At 39.6% G+C, this 16,999-nt stretch overlaps 1 protein-coding gene and 1 non-coding gene across 2 annotated transcripts; both read right to left on the bottom strand.

Moving 5' to 3' along the window:
- Positions 1-2,265: 2,265 nt before the first annotated feature.
- LOC142177774 (small nucleolar RNA R71) lies at positions 2,266-2,372 on the bottom strand. Its single transcript, XR_012706330.1, has one exon. It is a non-coding gene; the product is annotated as a small nucleolar RNA R71 (small nucleolar RNA).
- Positions 2,373-11,848: 9,476 nt separating this feature from the next.
- LOC107825838 (pentatricopeptide repeat-containing protein At1g31920-like) lies at positions 11,849-13,868 on the bottom strand. Its single transcript, XM_016652752.2, has one exon. It carries the CDS (start codon positions 13,688-13,690, stop codon positions 11,873-11,875), a length of 1,818 nt encoding a protein of 605 aa, XP_016508238.1. The 5' UTR covers positions 13,691-13,868; the 3' UTR covers positions 11,849-11,872.
- Positions 13,869-16,999: the final 3,131 nt, after the last annotated feature.

Below are 16,999 nucleotides of genomic sequence, written 5' to 3'. Positions count from 1 at the left end.
TGCCAAAGGAAGTACACGTTGGAGCTAGTATCTGAACTTGGTCTAGGTGGAGCAAAGACAGCTGGAACTCCTTTGGAGTGTAATCAAAAACTCACTTCAGTGGAGTATGATAAAAGCAGGTATTAATAACATTACTTGGCACCTTAAAGACATCAAGGCAGATTCAAACCAAAAGTCATAGTCAGCCATTGTTACAGAGACGTTATCAAGGTCATGGGATTAAGCTCTCATCATGACTACAAATTCACAGGGTTCAAACATGGCACCCCTAAGGTCTCAAAAGGGTCATGCTTCTAACAGTATTAGCAAGTCAATGTGTTCAGATAATATCAATAAATAGGTTTCATAAGGTTTGAGAGTCAAGTTCAACTTCTGGTTAACAATAAGGAGGAGGGTTGAGCATAACTCAAGGTAGAACATGGTGTTACAGAGTTAAGCAAGGAAGCTAAGCAACATTCAGTCAACTGTTCATAGGCAAAATAAATGAGGTAGTGATCTTATATATGTAGAGGAACTTTACACATGATAGACCAATTACAGAACCAAATCAATATATTGGTAAAGAAAGGAGATGGAAAACATTGCATCAAAACAAGTTCAAACTCAAACATAAATCTAGTTTAGCATATAGGTATGAAGTGATCATGCTTCAACTCCTAAAAGGGTCACTTGATTATAACATAGTGTCTAAGTCCTTTCTTCATGGAAGATAACTTAAATATAGATGCATGCAAACTTTACAAAATCAACAGGGGTTCAAAAGATTAATGACAAGGATGTACTGCACAAGTTTTGAATTGCACATGTATATGAAGATCGCAACATGATTATGGGACAAAGAAACTTAGTTATGCAGCAATTATCAGTTGACTTTATCCAAACAAAATCATGACTTACACTAAGGGAAAAATAGCTTAACCTTAACAGAATATATACAACAAAAGGGTTCATGAGAAGGAGACAGTCGAGAGAGGTTCTCCTAAAGACCAATCCACTACACATTCTTGCATATCTTCACGTGCTTAAATTGGTTCATCTTATGAGGTTAAAACTTAATCGAGAGAGGAGTTTTTGATGAACGTTTGAACTAATAATTGAGTGAATTCGAGAGACTCACTTAAACTTTAGAAGTGAATTATCTAGAGTTAGATCCCAAACAACTATCTTGCACCTATTTTATCAACCCCTATTTTCTCCCATTGTTAATTTCCTTGCTTACCCTTGTTTCGATTGTCATTAGTCAATAACTTTAGACTCTTAGTTAATTATAGTTATTAATCATATAAATCTCAATTGTTGATTCTCTTGAATAGCAATCAAGCCAGAAACTACGAAAATACTGTTTAACTCCAGTCCCTGTGGATATGATATTATACTATCTTTGACTAGTGAGAATAATTAAAGTGGTGTTTTGCGCTTATCAAATTTTGGCATCGTTGCTGGGGATTGGCAATCAATAGTGTTTGAAATAGTTTGTAGTGCTAATTCAGGAATTTTTCTTTTTTTATTTATTTTATTTTTCTCTTTTTATGTTTGGTGTTCTTTGACTGTGTGTAGGTTACAGGTTAGATTGGTGCATGACTCGAATTTCTGCGAAGGAAGTGCTACCATATGAGCCAGAAATTGAAAAACAACTATGACAACTGAGGAAGAAAATAAGTCGCACCGAGACATCAGAAAAGGTTGGGCAATCCTCAACCAAAGATATGGCTGGAATCGGTGATGATAATGTGGATTTGGCTGCAAGAGAGGAAACCCAACGAAGAGAACAAGTTGCAAGGGATGTTGAGGAAGCATCTATTAGAGATGCACAGCTTATCTACGAAGAAAAGAGGGGTCGTAGAATTACTCAAAATCAACCCTTGGCTATAGTCCAGTTCGAAAATATAGCTCCCATGCCTGGGACTTGGCGATTATGCTAGATCGGCCTACAATCAAGAATTATCAAGTGTGAGACCACCTCCAATTGCAGCAAACAACTTTGAATTAAAGCAAGGGTTGTTTTAAACCCTTCAGAATTGTTGTGTCTTCAGAGGGAAGCAAAACAAAGATCCAATCACACATCTAATGGACTTCAAGGAGATTATGAACATCTTTCAATATAATGGTGTGTCACAAGATGCAGTGTATCTAAGGGCATTCCCCTTCACACTCAAAGATGATGCTAAGCAGTGGCTTCAGATCTTGCCCACAGGATCAATTAGAACTTGGGAAGAGATGACCAGAAAATTTCTTGATAAATATTTCTCCTCAGCTAAAACGGGCAAGTTTAGAAGAGAAATCCATAACTTCTGCCAGAAGGAGAATGAAACTGTTTTTGAAGCATGTGAGAGGTTTAAGGAGGTTGTTAGAAAGTGTCAACATAGCAGAATTGAACTCTGGATGCAACTTCAGGACTTTAGGGATGGATTGACACTGGCCTCACGTAGAACATTGAGCAATGCAGTTGGAGGTCCGTTGATGAAGAAGACTCCAGAGGAGATAGTCACAATTCTTGACGAGTTATCTGAAGATGCTAAATCAGTGTCCCTCTGAGAGTGTTGAAAGAAGAAGATCAACTGGTGTTCACCAAGTTGATGCTAATACATCTGTGCAGGTACAACTTGATGTTATGGCCAAATAGATAAGGAAGCTAACCTTGGCTACAATACAGAGTGAGCCTCATGCAGCTTGTGATATATATGGAAGAGGACACCCTACTCATGAGTGTCAAGCCTCAACTGAGAAAGTGAATATTGTGGGAAACTACAATTTTAATGCAATGGGTCAGAGGCACCCCGATTTTTCATGGAGTTCACCTGAGGGTACCGTGGATGCATGGCAACAAAATAACTCTAGACCAAGCAGAGGCAGCAATTTCAACCTCAACAGCCCATTCAGTCTGGCATAAAAGATCTCATGAAGGCCTTCATTCTGAAAACTGATAAGAGGCTTGAAACTCATAGGGCAGCTATACAGGAACATGGAGCAGCTATCAAAGAAATAGGTACTGGTTTTCGAAATTTGGAAAGACAGGTTGGGCAGCTAGCCACTCTATTGTATGAGAGGATTCCAGGGACTCTCCCCGCTGATACAGAAAAGAATCCCAAAGAAACAATGAATGTTGTGACCTTGAGAAGTGGGCAAGTGTTGAAGGATCCCACCCCAATCCAAAAATATGTGATAATTGCAAAAAAAAAGTGGGGAGCAACTGAAAAGTGATGATAACAAGAAGAAGAAAGGCCCAATGAAAGCTGAGAAGAAGGAAGAGGAGGAAAAATCGAGAAGGGAGGAACCTGAGAAGAGCGAGAATATGCCTGCTTTACCTTTTCCCCAAAAGCTATATAGAGAAAAGCTGGACAAAAAATTTGAGAGATTTCTGGATGTGCTGAAATAGGTTCATGTAAATTTACCATTCACAGAAGTTCTCTCACAAATGCCTGCTTATGCCAAATTTATGAAGGAGATCCTGACAAAGAATAGGAAAATAGAGGAAACCTATGTGGTCAAGCTTACAGAGCATTGCAGTGATATATTACAAAATAAACTCCCATAAAAGTGTGGAGATCCAGAGAGTTTTACTATACGTTGCTCTTTTGGCTCTATTAATTTGATAAGTCTTTATGTGATTCTGGTGCCTCAATTAACTTAACGCCTCTATCTATTTATAGGAAACTGGAGAAGGAGATTGGAAAGATAAGGTCGGTGCCAATATCTTTGCAGCTGGCAGTCCAAACGACCTTAATACCCGAGGGGATAGTGGAAGATGTGTTAGTTCGGGTGGATAAGTTCGTATTTTCTGTGGATTTTATAGTGGTGAATATGGTAGAAAACAAGGAGGCCCCCCTCATCCTAGGAAGACCATTCTTAGCAACGGGTAGAGCTATACTAGATGTACACGAGGTAAAATTCATGCTTAGAGTGGGCGATGAGACGGTGACTTTTGATATGAATGTAGAAAGAGGGCACAAAAGGAAAAATCAGCTGCGAGTGTTGAGTGGAAAGTGAAAGGCTCAAAAGAGAAAGTTGCATTGAGTGAGGAAGATAAGTGTGGGGTGTATCTCAAAAAGGCTGAGAAGAAGTTGTCGGTATGGATGTGCACATTAGTTCGAAGGTGAGGAATGGATCCCGACTTCGACTCAGACCCAGACTAGATGTTCAACAAAGTTTCCTTTACCTTATGCTTTTTAATTGTGTCTCATGGGGACATGCCACAACTTAAAGTGTGGGGTGGGGGATAAGTGTATGTTGTATAGATTTGTGTTAGTTTTGTTAGTTGTAGTTGGAAAATTGAAAAAATCAGAAAAATTGAAAAAATTTCGATTTTTCCCGACGATGGATATCATTTGACGAGTTTCTTGAGGGAATAAAGTCGAACGAAAAAGATAAAAAGATTTTCTTTTGTTAGGTGGTGTATTAATTCCCCCTTGGTTTTTCTTCGTGCCATGGTTCTTTTCCAAGGGTTTTGTTTGAATTGGGTGTAGTTAGTTTTTATTTTTGTAAGTAGTAGAAAACCTTGTGCTATGAATTGAATGGAAGGTAATATCTCTTGACTTTATTATGCCTTGAGTATTAGTAAGTGCTTTAGTTGTGACGCTTAGGCTCAGTTTTTGACTCTTGTATAAGTACCTTAAACTGTAGAATTTTAACTTTGCTTAACTGCTTTGACTAAAGTGTCTTGATGAATCCGATCCTGAGTGAGTTATGTGCCATGCGTGTGTGAGATTTTGTGTTATTTTGTGCATTGCATTTGATGTCTATAACTTGCCCTGTGTATTTACAAAGCGAAATAGTAGTGTTGTTCAGTCTTAGAAGTGATCTAGGCATTTCTTTGTTGAGCTAGTTATAAGCTATTACCCATATAATTGTTATGTATCTTAGTTAACCCATTTGAGCTTGTAATCCTGTTTCTTTGGTAACCACATTACAAGCCTTACCCATTTGTTTGAATTGTACATCTATTTGAACCTCTTACCTCTCGTGAGTACTTGAATTTTGTTATGAACTTTACAAAAGTTGAAGTGAGGGGTGGTTGGTTTGGCTTTTGAGTGGAACTATTGAAATAAGGAAGAAGGTGCACTATTTTGAAAAAAGTAAGAGCCACTTGAATTGAAAAAAGAAAAAAATAATAATTGTATTGTTGTGCAAAATAGTCCTTGATAGTGGTAGCTCTTGATGTATTTGTGGTTAAAGAAGTAGGGAGTTAATGTATATTGACGTGGAGTTGGAGTTATGGTTTGACATAAGTGTGGGGTTTTGAACAATGAAATGTATGTATTAAAGTGCTCAGGGAGGTGTAGTCACTCTTATATCTATATGTATCCTACTCATCCCGCAACCTACATTCCAACCAAGTAAAGTCCTACTTGATCCTTGACTGAGTGAGCTCAATTAGTAGAGTAGTACACTATGGGCAAGCTTATGGTACGTTTTTTGTGGCACATGAATGTTGTTTCTGAGAGTAAGCGAATTCTTTCTATCTTGAGTTCCTAATTGTTCTTAAATTTTATTGTGTGTGGAACTACTCTCTATTGTTGTGTGAGGTCACTTGATTCACGTAGGAAAGGTAATGTCGTTGACCTCTGTGTTAGAGTAAGTGAGCGGATTGTAAAAAATATATGGTGTTTGTGAGTAAAATCTTGAGGCGAGGATGTTACGTTAGAGTGCTTAATTTATTTTAAATATTTTTGGTGTGATAAGTTATGAGAGTTATTTAAAAAGGTCGTGTCTATGTGAAGTGTAGTTTGATTGCTTGAGGACGAGTTATGATTTAAGTGTGTGGTGTTGATGGTAGACTATAATCTCGTATTCTACTCGCTTATTGCACTCTAATTTACTGCAATTTACTTGTGTTTGAGCTTTAATTGATAGTGTTTTGCACTTATTGTGTGTTTTATGTCTTGTAGGAGTGATTCCGAACTATGTAGATGCTATGAAATGAATTTGAGTAATTTGGAGCTTTGAAGTCTGAGTAAAAGCCCAAAGGATTAGGCCTGGATCGTGTTCGGGGGTCGAGGATCAAGTCTGGACATCAAAACGTAAGAAAAATCCGTACTCTGAGAAATTTCCACTGCCGCAGCACGTGGGGCACCGCGCTCGTGCATTTCTCTACTGCCTATCAGAACCAACTCTCTGGATTTCCCCACTAATGCCCCGCATAGCGCGTCGCCCCATGCGGCACGCCTGTGTATTTTTTACAAAGTGAATATCCTATTTCGGCTAGGAAAAGGTGATTTCATCTGGGCCCAATCCTACTTGGAATAAACACATGGAAAAATGTTATTTTCCGGATTTTTGACATATTGGAGACCTAAGGAGGCTAAGGAGGAGTTGGATAAGCAAAAGCACAAGGAGTTCATCATTCAATCCTCACTCAAGACCCGAGTTTGGATCGTTTTATGTTTTCCTTTACTGTAAACATATTTGTGATGAATTACTCCATATCTATGGAGTAGTTCCCTTTAGGGTTTGATGGATATGGTGTATTGATGATTGTTTGTGGATTATAACTCTAGTTTTATGTGTTGAAGCGTTTTGGATGATTTAACTGTTGTATCTATATTCACATATTCATGTAATCGAGAGAGACATAACTTGTGATATCTTTGCATTATATTGTTGGTTGAGTTCATTAATTCTTCTTAGTAATCGAAAGAGGAAAGTTGATTCATTGATTAAACCAAGTTAGGAGGATAATCGAGAGAGGTTCTCCTAAAGATCAATCCACTACGCATTCTTGCATATCTTCACATGCTTAAATTGGTTCATCTTGTGAGGTTAAAAATTAATCGAGAGAGGAGTTTTTGCTGCATGTTTGAACTAATAATTGAGTGAATTTGAGAGACTCACTTGAACATTAGAAGTGAATTATCTAGAGTTAGATCCCAAACAATTATCTTGCACCTATCCTATCAACCTCTATTTTCTCCCATTGATAACTTCCTTGCTTACCCTTGTTTCGATTGTCATTAGTCAATAGCTTTAGACTCTTAGTTAATTGTAGTTATTAATCATATAAATCTCAATTGTTGATTCTCTTGAATAGCAATCAAGATAGAAACTACGAAAATACCGTTTAACTCTAATCCCTGTGGATATGATATTATACTATACTATATTTGACTAGCGAGTATAAATAAAGTGGTATTTTGCGCTCGTCAGAAACATGGAGAAGGCTATCGGAATGAAACTCTGCGCTTGAACGAAACCTTAATACCTTAAGTAAATTGGCTGAGAGACATTATAATGCTTATGAATGCATCATCAATGCCTGCAACCTGCTTCCTGCTGAAAAGGTAAAACTCTTTTAGAACTAGAGCAGCAAAGTCTAGTGCTATCTGGTAAGAAAGTTTTGCCTCGTTTTATCACAAAACGGCAGGTTGTAACTACCTTGACGCACTTAGATGCTAATATTTTCTGGGAAGGTTTAATATACTGGAGTAATATAAATCCCTCGGTGTTGCAGATGTTGACTAAAGGACGTAGTCATAGTGATTGTTATCTTTGCCCTGTTCATAAGTCAATTTTAATTACAAAGCATAAAAAAAGATTATCTACTTCTTGAGATGAAGATACTAATCCCATAACATGTATAGCCCAAACTTTCTATTGTAAATATTCTCATCGTCAATTGGATTCTCATTACTTTTTTGTTGAATTTTGGATTTTCTATCCATAGAATCTTATTCTAAACTCTATAGATTCCATTTCATTTGGAACTTTGATTTCTACTGCTTTTCACCATGAACAGTGGTTGGAGCGAGCTAATAAACCGACTCAAGCATAAATTGTTAAAAGAATTATTAGGAGCTCGAGATGCTATGCTTCAGATTAGGTATCAAATGCGCAAGATGGGAGGGCTGTAGGAATTGCAGTAAGTTTTCCAGTAGCATGTAACTAGATGCTTATTTCTTTTCTTTCTCCCCACCCATATGTGAAGGTCGGGAAGAAAGAGTCTGAGGTCGGGTCGGATGACTCGGCAAATGGGAGAAAGATCAAATCGGGCGGGAGAGGGGGTCCCACAAACCCTGGCTTTCTACCCTGAACATTGGGTATCTTCTTCTGGCCCCTTGGGGCTTAAGCTAAAGCAGGAGAAGAGAGTTAGCTTTTTGCTGAGTGAGCCCGAGGGTTCTGGAGTTCCTGTCAAGGGCGCTAGTGCATACCCGGGGTGTCGAACCCTAAAGAGTGGTTTTTAGCTCCCCCTTCTTTCATTCATCACTATATCTCAATGATGAAAAAGCAGGCTTTGTTTCTGAAGAATTTAACCCCTAGACAACTTCAATGTGAACTTATAGTGTCCATTTCCTTTGGGTTTCTTTAAATGTCCAAAAGGTAACAAGAAAATAGTTAAAATGTCTCCTTCCATATTTTTGTAAAATAATTTCCAAATGAGAAAGAAAAGTAGGTTCCATGCAAAATCTCACATGTGTTGCAAAAAAGTGAAGGATTTTTTGTAGGAAGATGGCTTCTTCTTATCTTAAATTTTTTTCTTCATTTCAACAGACACTTGCAGGAGTTGGGGGTCAAGTTGGTGACTATGGGGCTTGGAGGAGTAGTGGGGATGCAAGCGCTATGTGGACCACGACTCTGCAGTGCATTAGGGAAGCCACGAGATAGGTATTAGGGGTCTCAAAGGGTTACTCTGGTGGTCATAAGTGAGACTAGTGGTGGAATGGAGAGGTGCAAGGAAAAGTAAAAACCAAGAAAGCAGCGTATCTGAAGCTAGTGGAAAGTGTAGACGAGGAGGAGAAGAGAGCGAATATGGAGCATTATAAGTTGGCTAAGAAAAAGGCAAAGTTAGCAGTTACGGCGGCCGATACTGCATCTTTTAGTCGTTTGTATGAGGAACTCAAGGGCCGAGGTGGGGATAAAATATTGTTAAGGTTAGCCAAGGCACGAGAAAGGAAGGCGCGGGACTTGGACCAAGTGAAGTGCATCAAAGATGAAGCAGGTAGAGTTTTGTTGGATGCGGGGCTTAACCGTCGAAGATGGCAGACCTACTTCCAAAGTCTCTTGAACGAGGAGGGAGACATGAGCATTGTCCTGGGTGATTTGGAACTCTCCGGGAGTCGTTGTGACTTTGGGTATTGTAGGCGGATTAGAGTTGATGAAGTTGAGGGGGTTATGCGTAGGATGAGCAAGGGCAAAGTGACCGGGATGGATGAAATCCCGGTGGAGCTTTGGAAGAGTACGGGCAAGGCAGGCTTGGAGTGGCTCACTAGATTATTTAATGTCATTTTTAGAACGAAGAAGATGCCCGAAGGGTGGAGGTGGAGCATGATGGTTCCTGTATACAAGAACAAGGGTGATATAAAAAATTTCAATAACTATCGGGGTATCAAGCTGCTTAGCCATACTATAAAAGTATGGGAGAGAGTGGTAGAGCTAAGGGTGAGGAGGAGTATGTCTATTTCTGAGAACCAGTTTGGGTGTATGCCGGGGCGTTCGACTACAGAAGCCATCCACCTTGTTAGGAGATTGATGGAGCAGTATAGGGAGAGAAAGAAGGACTTGCATATGGTGTTCATCGACTTAGAAAAGACGTACGATAAATTTCTGAGTGAGATTTTGTGGAGATGTTTGGAGGCTAGAGGTGTACTTGTTGCCTATATTAAGTTGATTAAGGACATGTATGATGGAGTAAAGACCCGAGTGAGGACGGTGGGTGGGGACTCAGACCATTTTTCAGTGATGATGGGGTTGCATCAGGGGTCGGCACTCAGCCCTTTTTTGTTTGCTCTCGTGATGGATATACTGATGCGTCATATCCAAGGGGAGGTGTCGTGGTGCATGCTATGTGCAGATAATATTGTATTGATTGACGAAACGCGAGATGGTGTGAACGCATAATTAGAGGTATGGAGGCAGACCCTGAAATCTAAAGGTTTTAAGTTGAGCAGGACCAAGACAGAATACTTGGATTGTAAGTTCAGTGGCGAGACTCAAGGAGGGGAAGGGGAGACGAGGCTGGACTCGTAGGTCATTTATAAGAGAGAGAGTTTTAAGTACCTTGGGTCTATTATTCAAGGGGATGAGGAGATTGATGAAGATGTCACACATTGTATTGGGGCGGGATGGATGAAATGGAGACTCACTTCCGGTGTTTTGTATGACAAGAAGATGCCACTGAAACTTAAGGGTAAGTTCTACAAAGTGGTAGTCAGACCAACGATGTTGTATGAGGCTGAGTGTTGGCCAATCAAGATCGCCCATGTCCAGAAGATGAAGGTAGCAGAGATGAGGGTGTTGAGATGGATGTACGGGCACACCAGGTTAGATAGGATCAGAAATGAGGTTATTCGCGATAAGGTAGGTGTGGCCCCTATTGAGGACAAGATGCGAGAAGCGCGGCTTAGGTGGTTTGGTCATGTGAGGAGGAGGAGCACAGACGCCCCGATGAGGAGGTGTGGGAGGTTGACATTGGAGGGCCTACAGAGAGGTAGAGGTAGGCCAAAGAAGAGGTGGAGAGAGGTTATTAGGCAAGACATAGCGCAACTTTAGCTGACCAAGGACATGACCCTTGATAGGAAGGTATGAAGGTCGATGATTAGGGTAGTAGAGTAGGTAGTCTAGAGTGTTCATAACAGTAGTATTGACACGCAATCTCGTTTTTTATTCGTAATAGGTTTTTATGACTAACCGTTATTTTTTTCATTGTTGAGCACCTTACTATCTGGTTGTTTTTATTCTGCTTTTATATGGCTTCTTGTTACTGTCCCTTCTTGTCTATATTTTCATTAATGTGGTGCTTATGCTTTCCTAAGCCGAGAGTATATTGGAAACAGTCTCTCTATCTTCACAAGGTAGGGGTAAGGTCTACGTACATACTACCCTCCCCAGTCCCCACGGTGTGACATATTAGTGGGTATGTTGTTATTGTTGGTTTTGTACTTTACTGCAATTTTCCCAATTGACATATTCCAACGATCTTGACATTCAAACAAAGCTTGTAAGGTCAAAAGCTCTTAAGGAGTCTAGTGCGCTGCTGCCTTGTTCCATGTTTATGACCATTTCTTTCACCTTTTGCACTGTTCACAGATAGAACCAGAATCACAGTCTCAGCTTCTAGATGATACGATGAATATGGAGGGAGTGCTGGTGGATTTGTTGGCAGATTCAAAAAAAATGTGACTAAAGCTTGGAGTTCGGTCAATGTTCTTGCTATGCTAGTAAGAGAAGATCCTCGCGGTGTGTCCTTGGAAAACAATGATCCTCGAGCAAAGGAAATTACTACAGCTGTTTCTTCAATTCAGCTGGAATAATTATCTGGAAGTAGGAGATCACTTGCAGTAGTATTATTGTGCTATATAACTATAACATGAGATCTTAATCTTACTATATTAGGATGAATAGATTACCTTTCTAGTTCAAGTAATCTTTATCCGGTAGATTATTTGAATTTCAAGACTTTAATGTCAAAATGACCTTTTCTATTGTTTGAACAGGGCAAACATTTGCCACGAAAAATAAGCACCAAATGAGAGCCTGCTCTAGTCTAATTGATCATTGAATAAAAAATAGATCTTGCTGGAAATATACTTCCCTTCTACTTCATAGTTCAATCTGATTGTTTTCATATTTTGTGAGTCAATTTCTTTTTCTAATTTAAGCAGTTAGAGCGCATATAAACAGTACTGTATTGAGATTTTTTTATCAATTTTCCTGCTCCTATCAACCCTGTTCTCACTCGCTAAAGAAATAAAATTAGTTCTTTTTTTGAGGCAGAACCAAAGTGCTCCTTCTGAAAACCCCGTATTTGGGTGGAGGTGAGGGGATGGTTCTCCAGAATTGGCATGATTCTAAAGATTGTTGCTAATATTGTTTACATCTTTGAACTGCAGAAAATATGATTATAATAAAGAATGGGGAGTTTTAATGGTAAAAGAAGATGTATTCACCAGTAGTCTTTACAAGAGCAGGTTCCGTCTTTGAAATGGTGGAACCGATTTCTGTCCCTAACAACAATGTCTCTTTCGTAAATGACGGAAATTAGTTTAGTGTATGTGTGACAATCACTACACATCCTGACATTTCTTACTATCCTTATTGGAAAACCCTGAGATGTTTTTATTAGTGCAAATGCAGTTGCCAACTTTTGACAATGAGTGCTCAATCTTTGCCTCTTTTCTTCTTCATCTACATCAAACAAAACCAGTGATGTATCTGGCAAGTACCCTTCAAATTTCAGCTGCCATTCCATTTGGTGAAGCATCTCATAGACCTCTTCACTGCAGGGATGTGACCTATCTTGTGACACAAACTTGTACATCTTTCTGTTTACTTCAACCAAGCAAGAGCCAGGGACTTGACTTATCCCTTCATTAGCCATTTTGGTCCAAATCACAGCCTTCTTTTCCCACATTTGAGCTTGTGCATACATATTGCAGAGCATAACATAATCACTCGCATTTCTTGAGTTCATCTGGAAGAGATTTTCGGCTGCTAATTCTCCCAACTCAACATTCTGATGAGCTCTGCAAGCACTTAGCAGACTTCTCCACAAGACGTCGTTTGGCTCCATAGGCATGCCCTTGATGAGCTCCAAAGCCTCGTCGAGCCTACCAGCTCGCCCCAAGAGATCAACCATGCACCCATAATGCTGAATCGTTGGCTCTATCTGATGCTTCAGCCTCATCCTATTGAAGCATTTTAGCCCTTCTTCAACCAGTCCAGCATGACTACAAGCACTCAAAACCCCTACATAAACTACATCATCTGGTTCCAATCTTTCTTTGAGCATTTCATGGTAGATACTTAGAGCTTCCTCTCCTCGCCCGTGTAACGCCAGCCCTGAGATTATGGCACTATAGGACATCTGATTCTTCTTTGCCATTCTTTGGAAGAGAAACAACCCTTTGTCCAGACTTCCACATTTAACATACATATCTATTAAGGAAGTCTCTACTATAATATTGAGACCATTCATGTTCCTTACAAGATATCCATGTGTGGCTTTGCCAAAATCAAGGGCATCCAAATGAGTACAAGCAGAAATCACACTCACTAATGCACTTTCCTCTGCCCTCCAACATCCCTCAGAGTTCATTTCACCAAAAAGTTTGAGGCACTCAGACCATAGTCCCAAATTTGCATGAGCTGCAATAAGTGCACTCCAAGAAGCTATAGTCCTTTGATCCATTTGCTCAAACACAATGCAAGATTCCTTAATTTCTCCACACTTTCCATACATATTGATCAAACTGTTCTGCACAAACACATCATCGTCTTGTCCAAACTTGAAGATTTGCCCATGAATCTGTTTTCCTTCTTTGAGGGCCCGAAATCGAGCACACACCTTAAGAAGTGCAGGATATGAGAAATTATCTGGTTCAACCTCATCTTCAATCATATGAATATACCAAAGTAGAGCTTCTTCTAAGTTCATATCTTTAACATGTCCTCTTATTACAGTATTGTATTCAAATGAACCTGGATCAATGATTTCCCCGAAAACCGAACAAGCATAGTCCATACTGCCCCATTCTGAAAGTGCACAAGTAGCTAAAAGATTGCCTGCACAAAAAGAGCTACAAATTAATCCAAGTTTCAAGATTTGGCCATGGACTTGCTTCAATTCCTTCATATTGTTGCTTTTCTTGATCATATAAATCCATTCTTGTTCCTTCAAGTTGAAGTTGAATTCTGGGGGTTTTGCATGATCTTCATGGGGTATCAGCAAGGGAGTCTGATGAAGGACTGAAGTCCTCACCATTCTGTTTTACACCATCATTTACTAAAACATGGACTAAAATGACTCTATGAGAAAAGTTTTAGATTGATGAATGATAAACTCACTAGTGTAGTATCTTGAATTTTGCAGGCGTAAACTTTGGAACTGGAATAGAAATTGAGAGTAGCTGGAAATCTTGAATATTTTCTTGATTGGGACACGTGGAAGGTGAGCTCTCATCCATGAGATTTGGAAAGTGAATTTGAGCCAGAAAAAATTTGCCATGTCATGAGATACGTAAAAGTTGATAGGATAATGTTTTTTTCTGAAGATGGGTCCACAAAGTATGGAATTAAGATGGAAGACACTTCAAAAATATTTGTAGCCATTCATATTGTTCTTTTGGTAAATGTTCTACCAATGTCCAAAATTTTAATTAAACGATGGGGTACGATATCTATACCCGTGCCAGGAAAGGGAAATTAAATAATAATAAAAAAGAATTATTATTTATATCCCTGCTTACACACCCACTTATGAGTTACGCAGAGTATGTCGTTGTTGGTACGTGGAACAAGGGGCGGCTCTAATGTTACAGATAATAAGGCTTGTGTCTTAGCTCCCAAAGGGGCCCCATTATTTTTAGAAATAACATGTTTAGATTTAATTTAAATAAAAATATTTAATACTTTTAGTACAAACATTAGGAATTTTCCCTCTTTATCGTGACTCTATTATTAATTTAGATATATCTCTAATCTCCCACCTTAACAAAGGCACTAAAATAGTAAATATATTTGTAATTATATAATACTAATACCAAATGATTAATTTTGAAACTAAAACTGAATTAATTTGTGTAAATAGGAATTTATTGATAGAAAAATATCTTCAAAGTATTCATTGTAAAATATTAAGTAAAAATAAATTAATTTTAAAAGGGAGGGTCAAAATTGGCCGTCAACAACAGGACTTCAATTGGCGAAGCCGACGGTTCGTTTGTATAGGGTGCTCCGATTAGTTGAGTAGGCGATTTGCTATGTACAAGTTTTACCGTATCAATTGTCTGATTCCGAGGTACCAGCAAAGGATTCAAAAGTTAGCTTTAGCTATACCAGAAAAATTAAGTAAAGGAGGAAGAGAGATAATCTTAGATAAGTGGCGGGTCCGTCATTTGTCCCAGTATGGTCTTAGTGCTTCCTTACTCCCTGTCGACCCTGCACTCAAAGAAATCTTCTTAGTGGGGATTAGTGGGGGGGGGGAGTTGGTTTGTGTCGACCACAGTGTTGGTTTGCCCCGGCCTTGGACATGATTGCGCCGCGAAGTTTGGTAGATGGAACAAATTACGGTATATATATATATATATATATATATATATATATGTCCTTAGAAAACATTTTGAAAATAGTTTATTTTTAAAGAAAATGTCGTCGTTCTGGATTATGACATGTTACATAAGGTTCTCCACACGAGAGCGTATCCTCTTGAAACTTTGTCATGCTGATGTCGATATCCCGTAGTACTTCGGGCAACGCGACTGGTTGTTGCCGCGACTGCGTCCTAATTTGAACTAATGCATTACAAGGCTTTCCTAAGGTTATGACCGAAGCCTTTCAGGTTGCCTACGTATCCGAAACAAAATCAGGTCTGAACGTAGTTCGTCGACTATGATGAAATATGATGAAGATGACCGAGCCCGACTCAGGCAGCCGACATATCCAAATGGCCGAGTCTGACTCAGACAACCTACGTATCCAAGTGGAATCAGGCCAGAGCGTAGTTCAATTATAAAAGACGACTGATTCCGATAAGGATTGCATACGTATTCCTTTCTGAGGAAATCAAGTCGGCGTAGTTCCTGAGCAACGCACAAAAGTGATATTTGATTTTTCTATTAGAAGAGAAAGGGGGAGAGAAACCGAACCCTACGTGGGTTGCCTACGTATTCCTCTGTGGGAAGTCAGGTTGAACGTAGTTCTGTTACATCAAAACCCTCACTCTATTAGTCTTCAAATATAGTATCTCTTGATTGCGTCTGAGTTGATAGGCTTCGTGCTGACTCTTCCATCCATTTCTTCCAAGATTAGAGTTCCACCCGACAATTCTCGGTGAACCACATAAGGACCTTGCCAGTTTGGTGCGAACTTTCCTTTGGCTTCTTCTTGATAGGGAAAGATTTTCTTCAAAATCAATTGCCCCGGTGTGAATTGGCGAGGCTTCACTCTCTTGTTAAATGCACTGGCCATCCTGTTCTGATATAGCTGACCATGACATGCTGCATCCATTCTTTTCTCATCAATGAGCATGAGTTGCTCATGTCTGACCCGTATCCATTCTGTGTCATCCAACTTATCCTCTTGAATGACTCTCAAAGACGGTATTTTTACCTCTGCGGGTATCACCGCTTCAGATCCGTATACCAACATGTACGACATTGCCCTACTGGATGTTCTCATGGTAGTCTCATAACCTAGTGAAACGAAAGGCAGTTTCTTATGCCATTGCCTGTGATTGTCCACTATCTTTCGTAAAATTCTCTTGATATTCTTGTTGGTTGCCTCGACTGCCCCGTTCATTTTTGGTCTGTATGCTGTAGAATTGTGGTAGACAACTCTGAATTTCTCGCAGATTTCTCTCATCAGGTCACTGATGAGGTTAGCGATATTGTCAGTGATGATAGATTCTGGTATCCCAAATCTGCAGACGATGTTGTTTCGGACGAAATCTGCCACTACCTTCTTTGTGATGACCTTGTAAGTAGATGCCTCGACCCATTTGGTGAAATAGTCGATAGCTACCAAGATGAAACGATGTCCAGTTGATGCGGCAAGCTCTATAGGTCCAATCACGTCCATGCCCCAGGCAGCGAATGACCAAGGTGAACTCATTACATTTAACTCATTTGGTGGAACCCGGATGAAATCCCCGTGAATATGGCACTGGTGACACTCCCGCACATAGCGGATACTGTCACTTTCCATAGTCATCCAAAAGTATCCAACTCTCAAGATTTTCTTGGCTAATGTGAACCCATTCATGTGTGGTCCACACATTCCTGCATGTATTTCTTCCGATAGTCTGGTTGCCTCAATAACGTCTACACATCTCAACAAACCTAATTCTAGGGTCCTCCTATATAGGACTTCCCCGTTGAACAAAAAGTGGTTTGCCAGCCTCCTGAGGGCTTGCTTTTGACCATTAGTAGCATCCTCCGAGTATTCTCTGGTTGCAAGGAATTTCTTGATACCATGATTTACCATCTGATTCTTCATCTACATGGAAGCAATAAACATGATGATTCCTGATCTCTACTTAGATAGGGTCGATGTAGTTCTTGTCTGGATGCTGGAT

Source organism: Nicotiana tabacum, chromosome 23 (genome assembly GCF_000715075.1).
Source record: "Nicotiana tabacum cultivar K326 chromosome 23, ASM71507v2, whole genome shotgun sequence".
Classification (NCBI taxonomy): Eukaryota; Viridiplantae; Streptophyta; class Magnoliopsida; order Solanales; family Solanaceae; genus Nicotiana; species Nicotiana tabacum.
The sequence above is the reverse complement of the archived record's forward strand: the minus strand, read 5'-3'. Positions and strand labels throughout refer to the sequence as shown.

What these genes read in the sequence shown, in the direction of transcription:
- LOC107825838 (XM_016652752.2), bottom strand. Translation starts at nt 13,690, where the DNA reads ATGGTGAGGACTTCAGTCCTTCATCAGACTCCCTTGCTGATACCCCAT.